This window comes from Myotis lucifugus, unplaced genomic scaffold (genome assembly GCF_000147115.1).
Source record: "Myotis lucifugus unplaced genomic scaffold, Myoluc2.0 scaffold_85, whole genome shotgun sequence".
Lineage (NCBI taxonomy): Eukaryota > Metazoa > Chordata > Mammalia > Chiroptera > Vespertilionidae > Myotis > Myotis lucifugus.
Window position 1 is genome coordinate 1,390,705 of NW_005871133.1, and position 27,399 is coordinate 1,418,103.

The 27,399-nt window shown below is 40.7% G+C and overlaps 1 protein-coding gene across 3 annotated transcripts in view; it reads left to right on the forward strand.

Annotated features, from left to right (window-relative positions):
* GPHN (gephyrin) overlaps nt 1-27,399 on the forward strand; it is a 414,574-nt gene that overhangs the window by 56,337 nt on the left and 330,838 nt on the right. For all 3 annotated transcript variants that reach the window (XM_006090985.3, XM_006090983.3, XM_023755821.1), the window contains exon 2: nt 25,144-25,222. In XM_006090985.3, coding sequence (XP_006091047.1) covers nt 25,144-25,222 — 79 coding nt within the window. The remainder of the gene's footprint in view (nt 1-25,143; nt 25,223-27,399) is intronic.

The window sequence follows — 27,399 nt, forward strand, 5'->3', positions numbered from 1 at the left end:
CTGCTCTGTGTGTGATGGAGTAGAGCCATAACCTCCCCACTCTGTGCCCTGCCCTGAGTGTGACAGTGGCGGCGCCCCAACCCCCTGATCGGCCCTGCTCTGTGGGTGATAGAGGGCAGCGCCCCAACACCCCCCCCCCCACACGGGCCCTGCTCTGTGTGTGATGGAGTAGAGCCATAACCTCCCCATCGGCCCTGCCCTGAGTGTGACAGTGGCGGCGCCCCAACCCCTAGATCGGCCCTGCTCTGTGGGTGATAGAGGGCGGCGCCCCAACCCCCTGATCCGCCCTGCTGTGTGTGTGACAGGGGGGAGCTCCCCAACCCCCTGATGGGCCCTGCTCTGTGTGTGACAGGGTACGGAGCCCCAACCCCCCTGATGGGCACTGCTCTGTGCGTGACAGGGGGCAGCGCCCCAACCCCCTGATTGGCCCTGCAGGGTATGGAGCCCCAACCCCCCTGATGGTCCCTGCTTTGTGCGTGACAGGGGGCAGCGCCCCAACCCCCTGATTGGCCCTGCTCTGTGCGTCACAGGGGGTAGTGCCGCAACCTCCCCATCGACCCTGCCTTGAGTGTGATAGGGGGTGGTGCCCCAACCCCCCAATCAGCCCTGCTCTGAGCCCGACCAGGGGCTGCACCTAGGGATTGGGCCTGCCCTCTGCCACCAAGGAGCAGGCCTAAGCCAGCAGTCATTATCTCGAGTGGTCCAGCTGTGAGAGGCACTGCGGGCTGAGGACCCCCCTTCCCCCTCGAGTGCACAAATTTTTGTGCTCCGGGCCTCTAAGTCTATACTAAATAAAAGGTAATAGGCTAATTACACAGGTTGACTGGCCATCTCTGGACATCTGACTTCTTCTGGACAAAGCCATGGTGATGGGGGCTGAGGCAGAGAGGGCAGTTGGGGCACGATCAGGCCAGCAGGGGTGGGCCATTGGGGGTGAGATCAGGCAGGCAGGGGAGGGCAGTTAGGGGCGATCAGGCCGGCAGGCAGAGAGGTTAGGGGCGATCAGGCAGGCAGGCAGAGGGGTTAAGGACGATTGGGCAGGCAAGCAGGTGAGCAGTTAGGAGCCAGCAGTCCCAGATTACAAGAGGGATATCCGACTGCCGGTTTAGGCCCAATTCCTAAACCAGCAGTCGGATATCCCCCAAGGGGTCCCCGATTGGAGAGGATGCAGGCTGGGCTGAGGGAAACCATCCTCCCCCCCCCCCGCCCCCGCATGAATTTCATGCACCAGGCCACTAGTTGTTTTATAATATTTCAAGAGGTTTAAATGAAAATGATATCTTTATTCTTAACATTAAAAACAAATATAACCTTTAAAGCACACATAGCAACATTTCTAAGAATGGAATTTTGCAAAGTTAGGAAGTAGGGGTAAGCTGTGAACCACCATTTCACTTCCCCCAGGGGTCCCAGATTGCGAGAGTGTGCAGGCCAGGTTGAGGGACCCCACTGGTGCACGAATCCATGCACTGGACCTCTAGTATAATATAGTACACTATAGGGTTCCCAGAAAATACTTGTTGAATGACTGACTAAATAAAGATAGTCTTAGGGCCATTAATACCGCCTAGTTTATGTGGATTATTTCCTTTATGTGATTATTTCCTTTTTTATGTGCAAATAAAAAACTCATTACTTTAGGATTTAAATATAAAATCTCCAGGTTAAATTACCAGTCTGGATAATGGATTTGTTTTCACTTTTGTTTCTTTTATGTACTCATTTATATTCCACTCAGTTAATAATTTAATGCATTTTGTTGATGAGTATTATGTTTAGTAAGTAACTTTAAGTTTGAGTATATTTATGTACTACTTGCTGTGGGATCTATAAAAATGTGTAAGATTTACTCCTTGTCAATAATTACCTTAATTTAGGGTAGCTAACTCATAGAAAGTTAGGCAAGAAGGCCAGTCAGTAATGAAGAGTACATGTTAAAGAAGAAAATATTTATAACTGAACATTTAAAACTGGATAATGACAGTCTAGTTCGTATTTTGAAAACATTATTCTCTAATATTCTCTTATATTTGACAAGGAGCTGTTAAAAGAAATAGAGAGTACTGTTATTTCACATTTTAATTAGGGGAAAGAGAACCAATTTAACTTTTTAGTAGAGGTGTTATTAGATCATTAATATTTACAAAGAAAATTTATAGAATTCTAGTTAAGCTGCAGTAGGAAATGATTTTTTTAATAAATTTTTTTCACCATATTTAAGATTTGATTAGATCAATTATTCATTTATACAAGTTTTTAGGATATTGTTTTATATTTTTGGTAAAAGCACATTAGTATTCTTGGTTAAGTTTATATGCCCTGTTTCTTATTATGACATTTCAAACCAGATTACTAGATCTATTTGATTTAATGAGAATGGTGCCATCTACTGAGTCGCCAACATGATATAAATAACATCTATATTATTTCCGGGGGTGGGGGGAAGAGGGGAAAATATATGTTTATTCAGTTATTTTTATTTATAATTTTATTTTTAAATCTAATTTGTTATTCAGTCTCAAAAGAAATTTTAATGAAAGGATATGAGTAAATAGGTGCTTTGGGTCTAAAAAGCCCTTGGTTGGAAATAGTAATTGAATTTATATTCTCTTTCTTTCTAGTTACATTAAACAGATGGAATACTATCAATACTAGAACTATTTATAGAATATATCACTTTATCCATCATTATTCTATGCTTTTCTACCTCTATAGTTTCCATTTCACGAGCATTTCTTTTCGTTACGTAAATTCTTGTCTTTTCGGCTCAGTGGGGGTAATTCAGTGAATTGTGACAATTTTCTTGACATGCCATCCTATATAATAAGAGAGGAATATGCCAATTAGCCAGGACGCCTCACTGGTAACATCTGGCAGGAGCGGGTAGACATGGCTGCGTGCCGCACGTGGCCAGGTACGCGAGGCTGCGTCAAATAAAATAAAATGCGTTCACATGCCTGAAGACGACTGGGTTCAAGGAGGCAGGGCCCCAATTTCATTTTCTCACACCTAGCTAGGAGGACTCTCTGGGGTGGCTCTCCCCTCCGAGTCCTGAGCAGGTCAGGCGCTCTGCTCCACCCGGGAGCCCTGAAGGGAGGCGGAGCAAAGTGCTTTCCCTCCGGGACCCTGCTCTTCCTGGGAGTCCAGCACTGAGGGCGCTCTCCCTGGGAACCTGGAACTCTGCCTCCTGGTGCAACTGCGCAGAAGCCAGGCCTGGCAAGCCGCATAGAGGGCGACCTACCCGGAGGCCATGTGGCTGCCATAGTTGAAGTTGCCCTCGATGGAGTGGCAGAGGAGCTCCGACACACAGCAGGGGCCAGGGCACGCCAGAGGGGTTTTGTTGAGGGTCCCTGACAGCTAGCCCGCAGCATAGTGGGTTAGAACCTCCTCCCAATACAGCAAGGTTGCGGGTTGGACCCTGGTCAGGGCACAGATAAGAAACAACCAAAGAGAGCATAATAAGTGGAACAACACACTGATGTTTCTCTCGCTCCCTTCCTCTCTCTAAAATAATCAATAAAAATTAAAATAAAAAATAAACCCTCTGGCCCTAACCGGTTTGGTTCAGGGGATAGAGTGTCAGCCTGTGGACTGAGGGGTCCCGGGTTCGATTCCTGTCAAGGGCATGTACCTTGGTTGCGAGCACATCCCCAGTGGGGGGAGTGCAGGAGGCAGCTAATCAACGTTTCTCTTTCATCGATGTTTCTAACTCTCTATCCCTCTCCCTTCCTCTCTGTAAAAAATCAATAAAATATATTAAAAAAAATAAAAATAAACCCTCTGGCTTGCAGAGTTGCTAAAACAGTTAGAAAGCAAAGTCCCATCCCTTCCCATTCATTCAACAAATACTTCATATGCTCCTTCAATAATCACACTGGGAATGGGTGTTTGTTCATTTGTTTTGGTTAATCCTCACCTAAGGACATTTTTGCACTGGTGATTTTTTTTTTTTTTTTTTTATGGAGAGTGAAAGTGAGGGAGAAAGACAGAAACTAATATGAGAGACATTAGTTGCCTCTTGCTGAATCCCCGACCAGGGCCTTGGATTAAGCCTGCAACCCAGGAACGTGCCCTTGATCGGAATCCAACCCAGTACCCTTCAGTCCGCCTGCAGAAGCACTATCCACTGAACCAAACCAGCATTTTTTTTCTTTTTAAGTTCTCCTCTAAGGATATGTTCTTTTCATTGATTCTAGAGAGAAAGAGAAAGAGAAACATCGATCAATTGCCCAAGCAATCTGACAGGTATGGAACCCACAACCTGTGTATGTGCCCTCACCTGGAATCGAACCCATGACCCTTTGGTGTGTGGGAGGACACTCTAACCACTGATCCACACCGACCAGGGCCTGGAGGTACATTAAAAATTTTTTTTTCAGATCTGCCCTGGCCAGGTGGCTCAATTTGTTGGAGTCTCAACCTGTACACCAAAGGATTTCCTGTTGGATTCTAGGTTAGGGCACATACTTAGGTTTAGGTTAGATCCTGCTGAGTCAGCAGATGCAGAGGCAGCCTACTTGTATTTCTCTGTCACATGGATGTTTCTCTCTCTAAAAATCAATTTTAAAAACATCTTCAAGTGAGAATTAAAAATATATATATATATGTTAAAAAATGTTCAGATCTAAAATTTTATTTGGTTCTTTTTAAAATTTTATTTTTCATTTACAGTTCACATTCAATATTCTATCCTATATAATAAAACCCTAATATACAAATAGACCAACGGTGGAATGACTTGTTGCTATGAACTGACCACCAGGAGGCAGATGCTCAACGTCGGAGCTGTCCCCTGGTGGTCAGTGCACTCCTACAGGGGGAGTGCCACTCAGCCAGAAACCGGGCTCACAGCTGGTGAGTGCAGCAGAGATGGTGGGAACCTCTGCAGCAGCACTAAGGAGCAGTGAGCCGAGCAGTAAGGAGCAGCAAGCGGGTGGGCGGTAAGGAGTGAGGGGTCCCGGACTCTGAGAGAGCACAGGCCAAGCTGAGGGACCTCCCCCCCACACCTGCAGTGCACAAATTTTGTGCACTGGGCCTCTAGTCTTTATATAAATTTACAGCATATTTATAAACATCTATATAATAAAGAGCCAGGGTTCTAATGACTGAAGGCTCGACCAAGCCGCAAGTCAGTGCTGGGTTGCTGTGGCGACCCAGCACTGACTGCCTAAGGGGCTGCGGATCAGGCCTGGAGAGAGGCCTGAAGAGAGAGGCATAGTCTGATCCATAGCCTCTGTGGCAGCCGTTGATCAGAACTTGCCTCTCTTTCTCTCCCGGCCTGGCCAACAGCTGCACCTCCATTTCTCTCCAGGTCTCCAGCAGGGTTGCTGATCAGCTCCACCTTTTTCATCAGGCCCCGTTGATAGGCCAAGAGACGCTGACTATCATAGAAACTGACCAATCAGAACTAAATCTGGGTGAAGTGTGAGGAACAAATGGCTGCCTAGGAGGCGGAGCTTTTGACGCTGATTGGCATAGAAACCAACCAGTCAGAACCAAATCTGGGTCAACTGTGAGGAGCCAGTGGCTGCCTAGGAGGTGGAGCTTTTGATGCTGACTGGCATAGAAACTGACCAATCAGAACCAAATCTGGGTGAACTGTGAGGGGCCAATGGCTGCCTAGGAGGCAGAGCTTTTGATGCTGACTGGCATAGAAACTGACCAATCAGAACCAAATTGGTCAGCAGAGGAGGGCAGTTGGGGGTGAGATCAGGCCTGCAGGGGAGGGCAGTTAGGGGTGATCAGGCAGGCAGAGGCAATTAGGGGCGATCAGGCCAGCAGGGAAGGGCAGTTGGGGGTGAGATCAGACTGGCAGGAGAGGGCAGTTAGGGGCAATCAGGCAGGCAGAGGCAGATAGGGGCGATCAGGCCAGCAGTGGAGAGCAGTTAGGGGCGATCAGGCCAGCAGGGGAGGGCAGTTAGGGGCAATCAGGCAGGCAGAGGGGTTAGGGGCAAATAGGCGGGCAGGCAGGTGAGTGGTTAGGAGCCAGCAGTCCCAGATTGTGAGAGGGGTGTCTGACTGCCGGTTTAGGCCCGATCCCACAGTGATTGGACCTAAACTGGTGGTCGGACATCTCCTGAGGGGTCCCCGAATGGAGTAGGTGCAGGCTGGGCTGAGGGTACCCCCCCTCCGTGCACAAATTTTGTGCACCAGGCCTCTAGTATGATTATATTTTGCCTTGAAAAGATATTATAGGAAAACTATTTTTAAGAATAAAAAAGGCATGTTGATGAAATGACTTGAATTTAGCTCTATATTGTAGCTAAATTCAAGTCATTTTAAGCATATGTGATAGTATATTATATATATGTGTATATGTATATATGCATATATATGCATATGTATGTATCTTCTTAATTTATTAATACTGAGGGGTGGCCTGTGTTTAAACACTCCTGTTGATAGTTGTAAACCTTGACTAATGAAGAAGGTGTTCTTCCTCAAGAACTAACCAAATGTATTTCCCCATGTACCAATAAATCTATTGTTATCTTGAGGAATTGATATACACAACTGAAATTGAATTAAAATATGGTAGTTAGCATTTTTCTCTGTCCAGTATACTTTTCTAATTTCTGTTAACAGACCATACTTCTTCCCCAACATATACCATTATGCTTTTGATGGGACTGTACCAAACATAATATTCTACCCCTGGCTATTGGCTGGGGAGTTAACTCAGATGTACCAAACATAATTCCCCAACCCACTGACTATCCTATATAATAAAAGAGAAACATGCAAATTAACTATCCCTCTGCTACGCTCACCAGCCAATCAGAGTGAGTATGCAAATTAACCCACTTGGTAGAGCAGGAGACCGCTGGACATAGAGCAGAGTGAGAGAGAGGGCGGCTTGGAGGGCACGGCTCCCTCTGTCACCCCAGCTTCCTCATCACACCTGTGGAAACTGACAGCAGGGAGGAGGAAGTCCCACCCCCACAGAATCAGCCAGAGTCAGCCGTTGGTCAGACAGCTCTCAGTGGCCTGACAGCCAGGACTCTCATTCACCTGCATCTCAGACCGTGACAGTAGAGAGGTGGGACTATGTCTAAAGAACAACTGTTGATACAATGTAGCTCTGCAGCCTTATCGACAGAAAATGTCTGCAGAGCAGCGTGCGTCTGATCTTGAAAGAAGGCGGCGCCTGCGACAGAATGTATCTAAACACCAGCTACTGGAAAAATGTCGCTCTGATGCCGAAAAACTCCGGCGTTATCGACAGAAAATATCTAAAGGCTAATGTGCCTTTGAAGTTGAAAGAAGGTGGTGGCGACGACAGAATATATCTAGAGAAGAGTCATCAACAAGTACTACCAATACTGGTAGGAACTGCCTTCTCAGCGAAAATGGAGTACATGAGGATGCAATTCTCGAACATAATTGTGGTGGAATGACTGTTCTATGTGAATTTTGCCTATCACTAAATTTCTCTGTTGAAAAACCATCCGATGGGAAATTTACTTGATGTTCTAGCAAAGGGAAAGTCTGTCCAAATGATATACATTTTCCAGATTACCCGGCATATTTAAAAAGATTAATGACAAATGAAGATTATGACAGTAAAAATTTCATGGAAAATATTTGTTCCATAAATAGTTCTTTTGCTTTTGCTTCCATGGGTGCAAATATTGCATCGCCATCAGGATATGGGTCATACTGTTTTAGAATACATGGACAAGTTTATCACCGTACTGGAACTTTACATCCTTCAGATGGTGTTTCTCGGAAGTTTGCTCAACTCTATATTTTGGATACAGCTGAAGCTACAAGTAAAAGATTAGCAATGCCAGAAAACCAGGGCTGCTCAGAAAGACTCATGATCAACATCAACAACCTCATGCATGAAATAAATGAATTACCAAAATCGTACAAGATGCTACATGAGGTAGAAAAGGAAGCCCAATCTGAAGCAGCAGCAAAAGGTATTGCTCCCACAGAAGTAACAATGGAAATTAAATATGATCGTAACAGTGACCCAGATAGATATAATCCTCCCCGTATAACCTAAGTTGCTGTCATATTCAGAAATGAAGATGGAGAACCTTCTTTTGAAAGGGACTTGCTCATTCATTTTAAACCAGATCCCAATAATCCAAATGCCACTAAAATGAAACAGATCAATGTCCTGTTTCCTGCATTAGGTGCAATGACATATCCTATTCTTTTTCCACATGGTGAAAAAGGCTGGGGAACAGATATTGCATTAAGACTCAGAGACAACAGTGTAATGGACAATAATACTAGACAAAATGTAAGGACACAAGTCACACAAATGCAGTATTATGGATTTCATATCTCTGTGCGGGACATGTTCAATCCTATTTTAAATGCAGGAAAATTAACAGTTTATTGTGGATTCGTATTCAAAAATGGAGGCCAATTGGATAAATTTCATCAAAGCAAACCAATCTAAGTTGAGAGTTGAAAAATATAGTGGTTTGATGGATTATCTCAAATCTAGATCTGAAAATGACAATGTGCTGATTGGTAAAATGATAATACTTCCATCATCTTTTGAGGGTAGCCCCAGAAATATGCAGCAGAGATATCAGGATGCTATGGCAATTGTAACGAAGTATGGCAAGCCCGATTTATTCATAACCATGACATGCAACCCCAAATGGGCAGATATTGCAAACAATTTACAATGCTGGCAAAAAGTTGAAAACAGACCTGACTTGGTAGCCAGAGTTTTTAATATTAAGCTGAATGCTCTTTTAAATGATATCTGTTAATTCCATTTATTTGGCAAAGTAATAGCTAAAATTCATGTCATTGAATTTCAGAAACGCGGACTGCCTCATGCTCGCATATTACTGATATTAGATAGTGAGTCCAAATTATGTTCCTCTAATTAATTCTCTTTCAATGTGCATGAATTTCGTGCACCGGGCCACTAGTAGTAATATATCCATGGTGGATAGGAGTTCCAACCTGCCAAAGATCATGCCCTCCTTTCCATTTCCTATACCATATAGATTGGTAACCTTTGTTTATTTGCAGAGAATGAGATCTACTCACAGAGAAGCAGAGATTAAAGAGCTGAAGAAGCAAAGAGAATCCTGATGGGGTGGTTGATTCCCAGGTTTTAGACCCCCATGTTCCTGAAGTGACCCTGAATCTGGCCAGTTTTTTTTATACTAGTATACTCTAGATATCTTATAATAACCCTATGCCACTTCCCATTTTAAAAGTTAAATTGTATTGTTTACAAACAAAATAACTATTTTATCAGATATAGTAATGTTTCCAGTTCATTGTTAAAGTTTATCTTCTGAGGAAGCTGTCTCTATTTTAATCCTCAAAAGAATTTTTTTCTGTGGGCTAGAAAAATGTTATCAAGTCAGAGTTTTAGAGACAAATTTTTAATTTCAAGGGTTACTTGTATTTTTATTGCAACTCTTCTTGCAGTATTGAACATATATTTATAGTCAGTTCAGGATTGGGGGTTGGGAGTTAGGAGGAAACCAGTGGAATCAACAAATCCTTGAGATTCCAGGCATGGAACAGCTCTTTTAGTGTTAAAAGAGGTTTAGAAAATTCTCACTAAGGCACGGGACACAGCCATCTCCCTGAGAGGATCTTTTGCCTCTCTACCCTTTCACCTGGGAGAATCTGAAATGTGGGTGGAATTCTGACTAGGTATCTTATCCAGCCTAAGAATTCTTGTGGAGCATTTTTGGGCAAGTTACCCTTCTCAATGTCTGTGACTCTTCCCTTCTCCCTTCCCAAGTCTATTGTCTGTCTGGCCTTAAATAAAATGTCAATAGGGTTGATTTGCCTTTAGCCATTCAGTTTACATCTGATAGTTAAGAAATCTCAGTGTCACTAAAAACAAATTTGAATATCAGGTTAGTCACTTATTGTCTTTGGCCCTTAGTGTTCATATCTTTAAATGAGTAAAGTTAGAATAATAGGTGATCTCACAAGGTTTTTCAGCTCGAAGAATTCAACAATTCTGAATAAATTGCCTGGTATAATGAGTTATCTTTTCAGTTCACTTAAACATATTTTTAAAAAAATATATTTTATTGATTTTTTACAGAGAGGAAGGGAGAGGGATAGAGAGTTAGAAACATCGATGAGAGAGAAACATCGACCAGCTGCCTCCTGCACACGCCCTACTGGGTATGTGCCCGCAAGCAAGGTACATGCCCTTGACCGGAATCGAACCTGGGACCCTTGAGTCCACAGGCCGACGCTCTATCCACTGAGCCAAACCGGTTAGGGCTTAAACATATTACTAAGTGCCTACTATGTACCAGTTATTGGACTAGATACTATAGGGAATTAAATATAAGATTCATTTTCTGTCAATAGAGTTTAAACTATTGTGGGGAGAAATATTTCAAGAGAGAAAATATCAATTAATAAACAGCATGATATAGTGTTTCTCAAAGTGTGTCTCATTCAAATACTTGGGATGATATTAGGATGTTAGGGGCAGAGCATTAAATAGTATCAAATCACATAAAAAGCTTTTCCCTTTTTAATGATTTTTCAGTCCTTTACATTATATGCATACACATAAGCTTTTGGCACCCCTTTAACATTTATCATTCTCCCTTTTTAACAAAGAGGGGCTTAGATGCAGAATATTCTGTAAGAAACATTCTCTGCTAGAATTTAATGAAATATATATTTACTGTTACCTTTTATTTATGGCAAGCCATACTTTTCTTATTTGTGGTAATGATAAAAGATTTTTTGGAAGTTTTCATTTAAAATGGGTTGATTAAATCTGGCTAACATTGTCAAGCTGGTATACTATTTTAAGAACTGCCAAAATTAATTATGACTTTTTTCTCTTGTGTGGACTGTTCGAATTCTTTTGAAATATATCATAAAATTTTATATTTTTATTCATTAGTGTAATTGATCTGTAGTTTTATTTCTTTGTGTAGTTTTTTGTCAAATTTTGGGGTTAACGTCATACCTATTTTATAAGAATAATTAGGAAATTTCCTGCCTTTTTTAATCTTGTTATTTTTATTTAGGCAGTAATTAAGCAGAGGTTTGAGTATGTGCTTGGGCTAAATAATAATAAACTAGTAATGCTAATTATTAGTTACTGAGCTTTTACTATGTATTTGACCATATTTTAACACAGTTCATTTACATTACTTACAGTAGTATTGTACTGTAAAGATGTGCATACACTGAATTAGTAGATACTGAACCATTACTTCTAGAGGAATTACAGTGGTAGGTTATTGAGAGCCTTTGTTCACAACATTTTGGTCAGCTGGTCAATACATATTTAATGTGTTTCTGTTTAAAGACACTTTAGTATACTAGAGGCCTAGCACGTGAAATTGCGTGAGACCCCAGACCCACCGTGCCACGGGATCCCAGACTCCGCCGTGACTCATTTGGTCGTTACAGTGTCACGGCATTACGGCCAGAGGGTTAGGGACAATCAGCAGGTAGGCAAGTGGTTAGGGGCGATGAGGCAGGCAGGCAGAGTGGGTAGGGGCGATGAGGCAGGCAGGCAGGCGAGCGGTTAGGAGCCAGCAGTCCCAGATTGTGAGGCGGATGTCTGACTGCCAGCAGTTGGACATTCCCCGAGGGATCCCGGATTGGAGAGGGTGCAGGCCAGGCTGAGGGGATTCCCCCCGCCCCCACCCCACTGTGCATGAATTTTGTGCACCAGGCTTCTAAAATAAAATTCACAATATTATATAGGTAGTACACTTGGCCCTCTATATCTGTGGGTTCCATGGCCACAGATTCAACCAATTGCAGTTTAAAAAATATTTTAAAAAACAAAAGTTACATTGTTGCTGACATTTACTGAGTAATTAGCCCTACCATGGTTAATGACATTTATAGATAATGACTTCTGATTCTTAGAAATTTTGTTAGAGTTCATACAAAGTATAAGTGGTAGAACCACTATTAGAATATAGGAACTTTGGCTCTAGAACCTGCATTTGTAAACATATGCAACAGGAATGAATATCAATATTCTTCTATTCTCATTTAAATTTATGTTTTGAAGTTTATCTCCTCTTGTGGATTATAATCTCCATTAGTGTAAAAGTTGAAATCTGCTATATATAATATGTATGCAAATATTTGCATGTATATGTGTCTGTATGTATTTAGGTATAAATATATACCCATAAGCCCAATTTAATATTAAAAATATTAAAGTAGTTACTTAGTAGACATTAGGTAAAAAATAATATCCAACAAATGAAATCTTGTCTCTGGATATAATTGGAATATAATCCTATATAATAAAAGTGTACTATGCAAATTGTCCCCTTGACCTGGAGTTCTTTCAGTAGTTGGACTAGGGGCTGGGGCTGGCCAGGTGAAGGGAGGGAGTACCCAGCCTGTAGCCGGCAGCCGGCAGCCGGCAGCCAGCAGGGACCCTACCAGTGCACATGCACTGGGCCTATAGTTAAAACATAAATTTCAGTGTTTCTTTTTTAAAAAATGCTTTAGAAAAACATTTTACAATTTTCTTCAGAAATTATTCCATTATGTAACTGTTTGTACTCTGAAGTGCTTATGTCTAATTTCAAATTACTCTTTAGTTTTAAGCCAATATGTTTGTTATTATTAAGATAGACAATAGTTTGTCCTTATAAAGCCATTTAATTAATCAGAGCAGTTTTTTTTGTTTGTTTGTTTTTTATATATGAACATTTTATTTTATTTTATTTTTATTTAAATATATTTTATTGATTTTTTACAGAGAGGAAGGGAGAGAGAGAGTTAGAAACATCAATGAGAGAGAAACATCGATCAGCTGCCTCCTGCACACCTCCCACTGGGGATGTGCCCGCAACCCAGGTACATGCCCTTGACCGGAATCGAACCTGGGACCTTTCAGTCCGCAAGTGGACGCTCTATCCACTGAGCCAAACCGGTTTCGGCCAGAGCAGTTTTAATAATTGTGAATTTAACCTTGAATAGAAATTTTTCAGATAAGAAAATAATATATAATTCAGGGATATGAAGGGTTTTTACTAGTAATTTAGTTTTATGTTATTTTTCTTCTTTAGAAGTTATATTAATGCAGTGATGATTGCTTTATTCTCTTGGATATAAAGCATTATTTTCATGGCCAAAGCCCTTAACCAATATAAATCTTTTTTTGTTTTAACAGTATTACTGTAAATGCAACAAAACATAAGAATATACTCATTGCTATTTGGAGTACTTTGTGGCAAATGTTAAATCTTTGCTGATGCTTTTATAGCAGTTCCATAACAAGGTTATTTTTAAAACAAACAACATACAAAACCAAAAGTTCAGCATTAATTGGATTGACACTTCCAGTTTTAAATGAACACTTCCAGTGCAAATCTTGAGAAAATTTGGCATTAGACTTCAGCATACTCTGTTTCTAATAGGTTAAGTGTTTTTAGTATTATATTGTGCTAAGGAGAAGAATCTCAGTGCTTAAACATCTTCAAAGCTATATAACTTAATATTTACTCTTTTGAAAATTTTACAATGGGGGCAAAGGGGGACATATGTAATATTTTCAACAATAAAGAATTACAAAAAGAGAAAAAGAAAATTTTGACCATCAATTATCAACTCAAATACCTGCATCCTTTGCTCTCTAATCTCCCTATCATTGACCTGCTAGAGCATCGTTGTCTCTTAACGGGGACATCGTAGTGCTTCCATGCTATTCTTCACATTACTGTCAGATTAGTTCTGATCCTGTCATTCTGAAACTTGAATGTGCAGAATGATTCCCTATTCCCCAGTGTGTTTTCTTTGACCTCAAATTTCAGGCTTTTCTTTCATCTTCCACTTACATTTTCAGATTTATCTCCTATTATTATTTTTTTCTTGACATTATACTTAAGCCAAAGTGTTCCCTAATTAGCCCAATACCAGCAATACTCTTATGATATTTTAATACTGTTTTCTTTTAATGAAGTGGCCTTTCCTTGCCTTTGCATGTCCAAAATATACCAAATGTGTCCAATTCTAATGACTTTTCCATGAAGACCTTCAAACTAAGTTATCCCTTTAACTTTTTCTCTTTTATAAAGCTCATTTCTCTCCCGTAGTTCCTCTACATACCTAATACTTATTAGTTTTTTAACTTTTCATTTTGGAAAACTTAAGGAATATACAAAAGTAAACACTACATGCATACACCTCATGTATCCACCACCCATATATAGCAGTTATCATTATGCTATTCTTGTTTCATTTATATCTCCCCCAACTTTCCACGTTCCACTCAGTTATTGTCAATTCTTTGAGGTAAATCTTACATATTTTAAATTCATGAGTGTTAGCTGTACAATATTGACAATTAAGTGCATACATTAATCCCCTTCCCCTTTCATAATATAGAATGTTTCCATCTCTTCAGAAAATTTCTCATGCCCCTTTCCAGTCGGTACTCCCATCTTGAGACAGCACTATTTAATTTTTTTTCACCTTATGTTTGTTATACCTTTCTTATTCTTTCTATGTAAATGAAATTATACTCTTTATATAAGGCTTACTGTTTAGCATAATGTTTCTGATATTTATTCCTTTTTGTTTGTCATTCCATTTTACTGTTGAATACTGTTCCTTTGTATGACTATTCCACGGTTTATTTATTCAGTTAACAGACATTTGGGTTATTTCCAGTTTTTGGCTATTGTGAGTACAGCTTCAGTGGGTATTTGCGTATGTCTTTTGCGAATACAGTTGATTCTCATTATTTGCGGTGGTTATGTTTTATAAAGTTACTGTGAACATTGAATTAGTTATTATTGAACCATTTATTCCAGGGGAAACATAAGATTAGGTTCCTGTGAACCTCTGGCCACAATATTTTTTTTCAACTGATGAATACATAAGCTATTATATATATTTTTGTTTAAAGGCACCTTATTTAATATGTATTGTTGATTCATTAATATTGAATTTATGTCCAACAACACTATAGCTCATGACTGAGTGAAGCTTATCTAATACTCATATTTTCTTCTAAAGGCACATCATAGCCTTCTTGCACTTAGAAATACTAGATGGCACTTCAGAACTATAGTAGGGGGCCATTCTGAACCAGCAATATCACCAACAAAAAGCACAAAAACAGGAGAAACATGTCACTAAAGAGACCACAAACAGGACACTCATTTATAGTATGAAGGTTAAACAAGGTGGTAGAGTACTCAACTTCAGCTGAGAATGTGCATGTTAGGCAACTAAAATTTTTCTCTATTCTTTGCACTTCCACAAATTATTGTGAAAGCCCTTTGAACATTGATCACTGGATTACAAATGAATTTTCATAAGCAAGTGAATTCACAAAGATGGATTTTTGGGAAATGAAGATCTGCATATGTTTTCATTGGTCTTGGATAAATATTAATAAGTAGCATTACAAGGTCAAATAGTATCTTTAACTTCATATGATAATGCCAAACCTTTTTTCAAAGTAGTTTTATTATTTTTAATTCTCACCAGCAATGCATAAGAGTTCTAGTTTCAAATAATATTTGTTTTTTTCAGTCCTTAATATTAACCATTGCTGTGCTCGTTTTATTTTTATTTGCTATAGTTATGAGTTAATGTTTTATCTTTTCTTCTCCAAACTGGAAAGTTTTATGACAGCATATAATTCACTGTTTTATTTGCTAAACTAATATTTTTAAGACATACTATTTTAGCCTTCTTGTTACTTTCACAAACTTTGGAGCCAGATTGCCTAGACTCAAAGCTTATAGCCTGGCCGGTGTGGCTTAGTGGTTGGCATTGACCCATGAACCAGGAGGTCACTGTTCCATTCTCAGTCAGGGCACATGCCCTGGTTGCGGACTCGATCCCCATTGTGGGGCATGCAGGAGGCAGCTAATCGATGTTCTTTCTATCTCTGTCTCCTATTCCCTTTCTCTCTTTAAAATCAATAAAAAACTTTAAAAAAAGTTTAGCTCTTCCACTTACAACTTTTGAGACCTTGGATAATAAAAATAACTTGGTAGTAAATTAACTTTTCATAATTAATTAATTGGATCTCCCAACAGAAAATTAGGTTTGGCCCTGGCCAGGAGGCTCAGCTGGTTGGAGAATTGTCCCGTACACCAAAAGTTCACAGGTTTGATTACTGGTCAGGGCACATACTTAAGTTGCTGGTTTGATCCCCGGTCCAGGTCAGGGCACTTCCAGGAGGCAACCAATCAATGTTTCATCATCTCTCATTGAGATGATGCAAATGTTTTGGAAATGGGTAGAGGTAGAGGTTGCACAACACTGTGAATATACTTAATATCACTGAATTGTACACTTTAAAATGGTTAATTTTGTGTTATGTGAATTTCACCTAAATAACAAAAAATGTATAGATTATAGATTTATCTTTATAATTGGCACCAAGAATTATGGAGCCAGTCTAATTTTTCTTGTATCAGGTATTAAGCTATCTGATATATTTTCAGGGTAGAATAAAATAAAGCAAGTACTGAATTTTTTGGCTCTATTTTAAAATTATAGCATGGTGACATTTTTTTTCACTAAACATTTAACTTTCACCCTGTGATCATAGAGAGGGACAGTTTTGGAAATTTTATCATGTGCCCAAGAACCATCTCTTAACTCTTTTATATTAAAACTAGAGGCCCGGTGTACAAAAATTTGTGCACTTGGGGGGGGGGTCCCTCAGCCCAGCCTGTGCCCTCTCGCAGTCTGGGACCCTCGGGGGATGACCACCTGCTGGCTTAGGCGCGCTCTCTGGGGTATTGGGCCTAAGCTGGCAGTCAGACATCCCTCTGGCAGCCCGGGAGCCTTCAGGGAATGTCTACTTGCCAGCGGGGAGCAGGCCTAAGCTGCAGTTAGACATCCTTAGCACTGCTGAGGAGGCGGGAGAGGCTCCCACCACCACCACCACTGTATTGGCAGCCGTCCGCCTGGCTTGTGGCTGAGCAGAGCTCCCCCTGTGGGAGTGCACTGACCACCAGGGGGCAGCTCCTGCATTGAGCATCTGGCCCTGGGGGTCAGTGTGTGTCATAGTGACCAGTCATTCCCAGTCGTTCTGCTGTTAGGGTCAGTTTGCATATTACCCTTTTATTATATAGGATAGAGGCCTGGTGCACGGGTGGGGGCCGGCTGGTTTGCCCTGAAGGGTGTCTTAGATCAGGGTGGGGGTCCCGCTGGGGTGCCTGGCCAGCCTGGGTGAGGGGCTGATGGCTGTTTGCAGGCTGGTCACACCCCTTCAGGGTGGGGGTACCCACTAGGGTGCCTGGCCAGCCTGGGTGAGGGGCTGATGGCTGTTTGCAGGCTTGTCAAGCCCCCTCCAGTGGGGACCCTCACCCCATGGAGGTTTGGCCAGCCTGGATGAGGGGCTGATGGCTGTTTTCAGGCTGGCCACACATTCTTCAGGGTGGGGGTCCCACTGGGGTGCCTGGCCAGCCTGGGTGAGGGGCTGATGGCTGTTTGCAGGCTGGTCAAGCCCCCTTTAGGGTCGGGGGTCCCCACTGGGGTGCCTGGCCAGTCTGGTTGAGGGGCTGAGGGCCGTTTTCGGCTGGCCAAGCCTCCCCGGTGACGGAAGCTCCCAGCCTCTCCTTTTTTTATTTTTTTTATTTTATTCTGAGATTTATTTACCTTCTATAATTGAAACTTTGTAGCCTGGAGTGGAGCTCAGAGCCGGCCAGGACGGGCCTCCTGCTCACTCCAGCTCTGTGGCCACGGCTGGCTGAAAGCAGGTATCTGGGGTTTATTTATCTTCTATAATTGAAACTTTGTTGCTTTGAGTGGAGCTCAGAGCCTGCTGCGGCAGCTGGGAAGCTTGGCTTCCTCCATCATTGGGGCAACCAAGCCTCCTGCTTGCTCTAGCTCCGTGGCTGCCGGCCACCATCTTGGTTGGGTTAATTTGCATATAGCTCAGATTGGCTGGTGGGCGTGGCTTAAGGCGTAGCGAAGGTACGTCAATTTGCATGTTTGTCTTTTATTAGTGTAGATACTTGTTTTTGGAAATGCTTTCATCAATATCCTTATCCTTTTCTCTTATTGTATCCTTTTTCTCTTAATGGAAAACTAATACCCCTCATTGTCCCAAACTTTGAATGAAGTAATTGGAATTGTCTTTTAACATAGAATTTACATTTCCAATTTATCAGTTGTTTTCATAGGCCATTCCTTACTTTGGAATTTTATGGTCACTGGATATTTAGAAACTAGAGAATGAATGTTTTGAAATTGAATCTGTTTTTACTTTTTTTAAATAGCAGTTTTCAAATGGTGCTTTATTTTTATGTTCTTAAGCATGGGACAATACAATCAATTTTATAAATACTGAATTCCTCCCATGCTATATTTAAAACATGAATTTTGAAAATATCAATTTTCTTGCTTTAGGCAAATCCTTCCTGACCAGAACAAGATAGAATATAAATGTCATTGTAGAAATAAGAAATAGTTAGCTAGCTCTTTTATAACCTGGAATAATCCAAATAATAGAACTTAGAAAATACATTATAAAGATTTTTATTATATACTAGAGGCCTGGTGCATGAAATTCATGCATGGGTGGGGTCCCTAGGCCTGGCCAGCGATCAGGGCCTATCGGGGCCGTCTCATCCAGTCCCGATCAGGGCCGGGTCAGCCGGGGCCAGCCAGCTGCTAGCCGGGGCCTGGAGGCCTGCTGGCTGCCAGTCAGGGCCTGCCAGTTGGGGCCTGCCAGATTGGGCCTACCGGCTGTCAGGCGGGACCTGCCAAACAGGAGCAGGGACAGGGGGAGGGACTGCGGGAGGTTTTCCAGCTGTGGGAAGGCACTGGGAGAGGTTGGCTGGCCATGGGAGGTTGGCTGTGGGAGCGCACTGATCACCAGGGGGAAGCTCCTGCATTGAGCGTCTGCCCCCTGGTAGTCATTGTGCATCATAGCGACTGGTCGTTTAGGCTTTTTTATTTATTTATATATATATACATATATACATATATATACATATATATATATATATATATATATATATAGAGAGAGAGAGAGAGAGAGAGAGAGAGAGAGAGAGAGACTAGGGGTCCAGTGCACGAATTCGTCCACCTTGAAAGGATTTGTGGCCCATGAGGCAGTGGTAGGCACAGGGGTGGGTCTCGGCCCATCCTCTGCGCCCCTGCCTAGCCCCTCCCACCGCGGCCCCCAGTCCCCTGTCTCTTGGCAGCCCCACTCCCACTGTCACTGCTCCCATGCGCTAATGGCGCCGGCCCCACTCGCACCTGCTGTAGGTGCAGAGCAATTGGGGCCGGCGCAAGCAGCGGGTGCAAGTGGGGTCGGTGCTATCAGTGGGTGGGAGTGGCGGCTGCTGCCCCAATCACCCCTCAGGAGCAGAGGAAGGTAGAGAAGCCCTCCAGGGTGATCAGGGCCAGCAGCCTCCGCTCACACCCGCTGTTGGTACTGAGTGATCAGGACCGGTGCGGGGCACTGCGGCGCACGGGAGCAAAGAATTTTCAGTAACCACCAGAGGCTCACCCCGATGACAGAGACCAGCGCCCCACCTTGGTCTGGTGCCTCCACTCACCTGCTCCACCATCCCTCATTGGCAAAGCCTTCCATGTTCTGCACACGCCCCCTGGTGGTGATCGGTTGTTCGGTTGTTCAGTTGTTCCAGTCTATTTGCATATTAGCCTTTTATTACATAGGATTATATCAATTATGTAGAATACTATATTATACTTGTTACAAGTGAGAAAATGTGAAGTGCTTTTAGCACATAATGAATGTCAACTGTTACCTTAACCAGAAAGATTAATATACAGGAAAAGGTACTTACGGTAAGCTAAGAACCCTGCTACAGGTCCATTTTACAAATATTTAAGTTTATATTGAGTTTGAATGCTGACTTTTGTTGACCGAAGGCAAATCGTGATTCTCATCTAAATAGAGAGTAGAAGTAATACAGTTCTAAGGTGTGTATGTATGTGTGTGTGTTTCAGCTTCTGTAAAATTTTCTTTAGTAAAATTTCTCCTAGTAATTTTTGAATCAATATAATATGTAAAACAAAATTAGAGTTCTTTAGCTGAAGAGGACAAAGGATGTCATTAATCTGAAATACTGCCATAGAACCCATGAGATATGAAGTGCAGTTAACTAACCACTTAACTAGAAGATCCCCTAAAGTTTCATTCAACTTTTGAAAACTTTAATTTTAATTGTCTTGTATTTGTTTTAAAGTTATGGAAAGTTTTTCATATATTCTGCATGAGAATCCAGAATATATGAGAAATCATTGAGAACTATCATCAGTATGGCATAGTGGTTAAGAGTGCAGGCTTTGGAATTTTAGGGTCTGGATTCTCCCAGTACTGCTATTCATTAAATATATGATCTCTAGATGCTTAATCTCTCTTAGTTTACTACCTGTAAAAGGGGGATACAAATAATAGGTATATCACTGGATAATTATGAAGATTAATTGAGATGTTGAATATGAAATACTTAGCATATCTTGATTATAGGTCCAAAAAATGAACATTTATAGAAAAAAAAAATGCATGTGGTTGCATAAGAATTCTGCTAAAAAATGCATTTTACAAACATTTGTTATTAATTTTCCTTTGTTACCCTTCAAGTTATGTTAATATAAACAAAATTGATATGCACATTTATAATTTTCATGGTACTGCCATAAAGTTTGTGACTATGTTTCTATTGTAATCTCTTCTGTTTTATCTGACCTTTGATTTTGTGTGATTTACACATGAAAAAGTATGTTCACTTCCTAATTAAAATGTACCATATCTACACTAATAAAAGAGAAAAATGGTAATTGGCGTACGACCGCTACCCTTCCCATTGGCTAATCAGCGTATCCTTATGCAAATTAACTGTCAGCCAAGATGGCGGCCGTCAGCCAGGCAGTTGGAAGCGAACATGAGGCTTGCTTGCTCCAGGGACTGCAGACTCCAACGTTCCCCGCCTGACTTGCCGGCCTCTGAGCTGGCAGTTTGAAACATTCTAACAAATATAGCCGGCTGGGATCTCAGAGCTGAAGTTATACATTGTTTCGATTATAGAACGGCAAACAAACCAGCAGCGGAAGCCTCAGAGCTAGAGCCAGAGCTAAAGCTGGCCCAGAAGAAAAAAAGAAAAGAAAAAAAGGAGTGGTTGGGAGCTTCCCGCCAGCCTGAAAGCAGTCAAAACCGCCAGCCTGAAAGCAGCCCTCAGCCCCTCACCCAGACTGGCCAGGCACCCCAGTGGGGACCCCCACCCTGATCCAGGACACCCTTCAGGGCAAACCAGCCGGCCCCCAGGCCTCTATCCTATATAGTAAAAGGGTAATATGCCTCCCAGCACCGGGATCAGCGGAGCCGCAAGGCTTTCGGCCCTGCTCTGTGGGTGATAGAGGGCGGCGCCCCAACCCCCTGAACCGCCCTGCTGTGTGTGTGACAGGGGGCGGTGCCCTAACTCCCCTATCGGCCCTACTCTGTGAGTGACAGGGGGGAGCTCCCCAACCCCCTGATGGGCCCTGCTCTGTACGTGACGGGGGGGGGGCACTGCCTCAACCCCCTGATTGGCCCTGCTCTGTGTGTGACAGGGGGCAGCGCCCCAACCCCCTGATTGGCCCTGCTCTGTGCATCACAGGGGGTGGCGCCGCAACCTCCCCATTGACCCTGCCTTGAGTGTGATAGGGGGTGGTGCCCCAACCCCCCAATCAGCCCTATCCTGAGCATGACTGAGGGTGGCATCGCAACCTCCCAATCCGCCCTGCTCTGTGCATGACAGGGGGCGGCGCCCCAACTCCCCAATCAGCCCTGCTCTGAGCCCCACCAGGGGCTGCACCTAGGGATTGGGCCTGCCCTCTGCCACCCAGGAGCAGGCCTAAGCCAGCAGGTCATTATCTCCTGAGGGGTCCCAGACTGCGAGAGGGCACAGGCCGGGCTGAGGGACCCCCCTTCCCCCCCAGTGCACATATTTTTGTGCACCGGGCCTCTAGTCTTATTTATAATTCAGAAATAATATTTGTTGCATTGGTGAAAAAAATTATAACTAAAAATTTTATTTTATTAGACAGCCAAAGTTTCAGAATTTTTGTTAAGAAACGATTTCTCTAGATTTCTTGCTGTTTTTAACTTAATATAAGGATGTGACATGAATTTTAGAAAAGGGCCTTTTTTAGCAAAACTCATTTCACAGATAGCTGACTAGCAAGCCTTTAAAGGATCAAAGGTTTATTCCATTTTAATTAAGCCTACCAAACCGACAGGCTCCTAATGTTTATAACTAAGCACTTGCATTTGCCAAATTGGGCAAGAAACTTTATGAGAACAAATTTTATAATATAATGCATTATTATACTTTCAATTTTAGTTCAGCTCAGCTGAAAACCAACTTTTCTTAAAATTTCCCAACATTTCCTTTTTTGGTCTTACTCATTTAATGGTATAATAAAGAACATTTTTGTTAAAGTTATGAAAAGCAGAAAATTTGTCTCAAATCAACAGATTCAGATCAGTGTCTATTAAATATGGAATAAAAATTATATATTAATTAAAATCACTTACTCATTGCAAAAAACATGGGGATTTTGAGGGTAATTAATAAGAATTCAAACCTTTTTCAACTTTAAATATTTTTAATGTTATATTGTTCTTTTTATGTAGATTATAAATGGCTCATATATATGTATCTACGTATATATTTAACTTGAAATAGAAAATAATCACTTAATATTTATGCTTACCTAATATAAAATCTATACTTATAAAAGGGTAATATGCTAATTAGACTGGATAGACCAGACGTCTTCTAGGCGTCCTTCCAGACATCTTTCTGTACAAAGCCATGGTGGTGGGGCCAAGGCAAAGGCAGTTAGGGGCGATCAGGCAGGCAGGCAGAGTGGTTAGGAGCTATCAGACTGGCAGGGGGGAGTAGTTGGGGCAATCAGGCAGGCAGGCAGAGGCGGTTAGGGGCGATCAGGCATGCAGGCAGAGGTGGTTAGGGGCGATCAGGTCGGCAGAGTAGAGCAGTTAGGGGTGATCAGGCTGGCAGGGGAGCAGTTAGGGGCATCAGGCAGGCAGGCAGAGGCAGTTAGATGCAATCAGGCAGGCAGGCAGAGGGGTTAGGAGCAATGAGGCAGGCAGTCAGAGTGGTTAGGGGTAATCAGACAGGCAGGCAGGTGAGCGGTTAGTAGCCAGCGGTTTCAGATTGTGAGGGGGATGTCTGACTGCCAGCAGTTGGACATTCCCCGAGGGTTCCCGGATTGGAGAGGGTGCAGGCCGGGCTGAGGGACCCCCCCCTCCCATGCACGAATTTCATGCACCAGGCGTCTAGTATTATATAAAGCTTTATTTTGCCTTTAATTTTAGAATAAATATTTTATCAAGATATAGATTTTTAGATTCTCAGATTCTCCTCCGTCACCCAGCATTTTAAACATGTCATTCCATTGTCTTCTGGATTCCATAGTTTATGTTGAATACTCAGCTGTAAGTTTTGCTTTTCCTTTGGTGGTTTGATGGTGATGTGTCCTTTTTCTCCCCTAGCTGTATTTAAGGTTTTCTTTTTTTTATTTAATATTCAGCCATTTTACTGCTGGATGTGAATTTCTTTCATTTTTTCCATTCTTGGCTTGGCTATACTTCCTGAGTCAGTGAGTTAATGTATAGTTTCAGTTTTGGTGTATTCTTAGCTTTTTTTTTTCTGAAAATATTACTTCATCCTCATTCTCTCTCCTCTTCTCAACTACAGTTACGTTGGGTTGTTTGATTCCCACATGTCTTTTATGTTTTCCTTTTCTCATTTTTTTTCTCTCTCTGTGCTTTAGTTAGATATTTTCTGCTGATCTCTTCAAGTTCACTAGCCTGTCTTTTGCAGTGTTGAGTCAGCTATAAAACTTACCCACTGATTTCTCAATTTCACATATGGTATTGTTCAGTTCTAAAATCAATATTTAATTCTTTTCATAGATTTAAATTACCTGTTGACTTTTTCTTCTTTTCTTCTGTGAACACTTTCTGTGCCTTCTTTAACTTTTTTTAAACAGTTTTCTTAAACTTTTGTTTAAAAGTTTATCTTCAAAATCTGTATCATGTATAGGTCAGCTTATAGGTATTATTTTTTCTATTATTGATCATATTTTGTGGCCCTTCCCATGTTTCCTAATTATTATTGTATACCAAATACTGTTTACATAGGATAATAATAGGATAATAAGATTGATGTAAATGTTATATTAGAAAGAAATGATGAAGTGCTAATTACCTTAACTCAACCATGAATTGAGCTGGGTGACTTGAGTGATACCTTAAGATATACCTCGTACCTCTGGTTTTAAATGTCTTAAAAGCAAGACCTATTCTGTTGTATGTATTTCTCTTTGGTGTGACTATACTTAATGAACTGTGACACTATGGGAGATATTGCTCTAACTTTTGGGTTTTGCCTCCTCTTTTTCATTCCCCCCTCTCAAGGTAGGGTGCTTTTGGTTGAAAACAAATGTCTTGAGGGGAGACCTGTTGAAATTCTATACTATAAGTGATAGGTGCTAACTGTTATAGTGTGACTTTGACTCCTAATCACTATAACACTACAGAAAACATTTCTGGCTCAGTCTGTCCTTTCCCAGTCTATTCGTGTAGTCTAAGTCCTCAACAGATCTCCCAGGAGAAAACTGTCTGTGTTTGGAGAAATCCAAAAGGTTCCAATCTGTCATACCAGTGCATGAACCATAAAGAGCTATACTGGTTTCTCTTTTCCTGGGTGGTGTCACTCTTTCTGAATCTTAGCTTGTGTATAAATGGCAAATCTCCCAGAAATGAAAGCAATCAAGAGTCCAAATTTACCTAAGAATAGATATTACTTTTCTCTTAATTTATTTATTTTACTACCATTGCTTTTCAGTATATTTAAAAATATGATTTGGGGAGATAATTTATCTTTTATTCTAGTTGTTGTGGAAGCAGTAACTTGCCACTATGTACTGGTAAATTAGTTTTATAAAAATAACAAAATTTTTACTCACAGGTTTACTCTTTTATATACTGCACTTTATATAAAGTTTGTGTGTTAATATTTGTTGCTAAATATACCAGGCTTAGAGATTGACCAATATTGCTATTTGGAAAAACTGTATCATGAGAGACAATTTTAATTTCAAAATTCATTTTGTCAGCAGTAATTTAAATGAAATGTAAACAAAAATTAATTTTCTTTTTCTTTTCCCTTTCCTGTTTAGTGAGTGATAGTTGCTTCAGGAATCTTGCAGAAGATCGCAGTGGGATAAATCTCAAAGATCTCGTACAAGATCCTTCTTTGTGAGTATTGGCTTTTAGTATTAATTATAATTTAAAAGTTTATGGTTGGTGTGACTTTTTTCAAAAAAGTTGTAACAGAACTGCTTTAAGGTTGAGCAAAATTTTATTTTCTAATAATTTGTGTTACATATAGTGAAACACATGGAACAGTTTAAACAGAGGTGAAGTTATGGAAAAATTACTTTTTAGAAATATAAGAGATTTTAGAAGAAGGGACAGTGTTAAGATTAATGATTGACTTTCAAGGGGTAGGGCTAATGGCTGATGATATCTTGCCAATATGGCAGTAGATACTAGGCAGGGAAGATGATTAGTAGTTTCTTTGCTTGGAAAGGTGAATTTATTTACATCAATTTTAAGCTTTTGTGAATAATTTATAATATTTATAAGCATAATTACAAATATGCATAAAATAATTTGTAATAACAATATGTAATAATTTACTATAACAATATACTTTGCATGTTTTACATAAGAGAGCTGTGTATAGTCCAAGATTTTTGAAGAATTTTAAAGGTTTTAATTTTTAATGTTTTTGCTCATGAGGCAATTCCATACTTTAATATAATGTCACTTTCTATTCCTTGAATTAATTTATTTTTGCAGTTGTATATTTACTGGGAATTATGTATACTATTTTCTATATGAACATACCCTCCCAGAAAGATCACCTTTTATTGGAAAAAAAAAATCAAGACTAGTTAAGCCCTGGGCAGCAGAGAAAAGAAAATTGAGTGCTTAGCAGTGTTTTCATATATATATATATATATATTTAATTGATTTCAGAGAGGAAAGGAGAAGGAGAGAGATAGAAACATCAATGATGAGAGAGAATCACTGATTGTCTGCCTCCTGCATGCTTGCTACTAGGGATCGAGCCTACAATCTGGGCATGTGCCCTTGACTGGAATCGAACCCGGGACCCTCCAGTCCATAGGCCGATGCTCTATCTATTGAGCCAAACTAGCTAGGGCAGTGGTGCTTTCTTTAATGATGTATAATGTATTCAGTAAAATATATATTAACAGGAAATATTAGTCTTCCACATCACATGTAATCTATACTCCCCCAAATTTTGTAAGTAATTCATTGAGAATTTTGTGAGGAATAAAAAACAAAAATTTTTTGAACCTGAAGGTTATTGATTCCTTAATTATTTTTTATTCATTTAAAAATATATACCATAGTCATAGATACAGAATTTTGAAAATGATTGAAAATTGAAATTTTTAATGTAATGAATTCAGAAATGACTTCCCAAAACCAACTCTCAACTATTTTTCTTTTCTTTCTTTTTTTGTTTGTTTTCTTTTTCTTTTTTTTTCCAACTATTTTTCTTAATCTCTCTTTTTTCCTAATCAAAAGGATTTCCCATATTCTTTCTTCAGGGTGTTTATTCCAATGAAGACTGACAGTTATCCTTTCAGTCCTATAAATAATTAAGAATATAATTAGTATATGTGAATATAAATATTCCTAGTCAATGAATGTTGAGTAATATTTATTTAAACAAATCAATTAAATCCATTATTATTTGTAAGTTGTATTTTTGTGTAATAGGATTATATATCTGTTTAATGCAATATTTGTGGAAAATAATATGCTCCTGTGGAATTTATTGATATAAAAGCTGTGGAGAATTATACTTCAGTTAGAGGCCCAAAGCATGAAATTTGTGCAAGTGACTTGGTCCTGGCCCCCACCCACCGCCACGGTAGCCGGGGGCCTCTGCTGCCTCGGCTGCCTCTGCTGCAGCCCCCGCCCACTGCAGCTTTGTCCAGAAGGAAGGGCGTCCAGTATAATTAGCATATTATGCTTTTATTATTATAGATAGTAGATTAAAATAATGAATAATAGTGTTTTGAGAGAATTTGGTACTTCTTTCCAGAATGTAGAATATTTATCATGTAACCTGTAACTAAATTCTAAATCTAACCTTAGTATTTTAAGAAAAAATTATCTCAGATCACTACTGCATTGAATGGACAAAATAATTTTGAGTTTTCTGTTTTAAAGTACCCAGATACTATCTTAATTCAGAATTATTTTCTTAACTTGGCATTAGCCTAGAATGTAAGAATTTAGTGAAGCTTGGTCGGTGTGGCTCAATAGTTGATCATCAACCTATGAACCAGGAGGTCATGGTTCGATTCCCTAAGAGGGCACATGCAGACTTA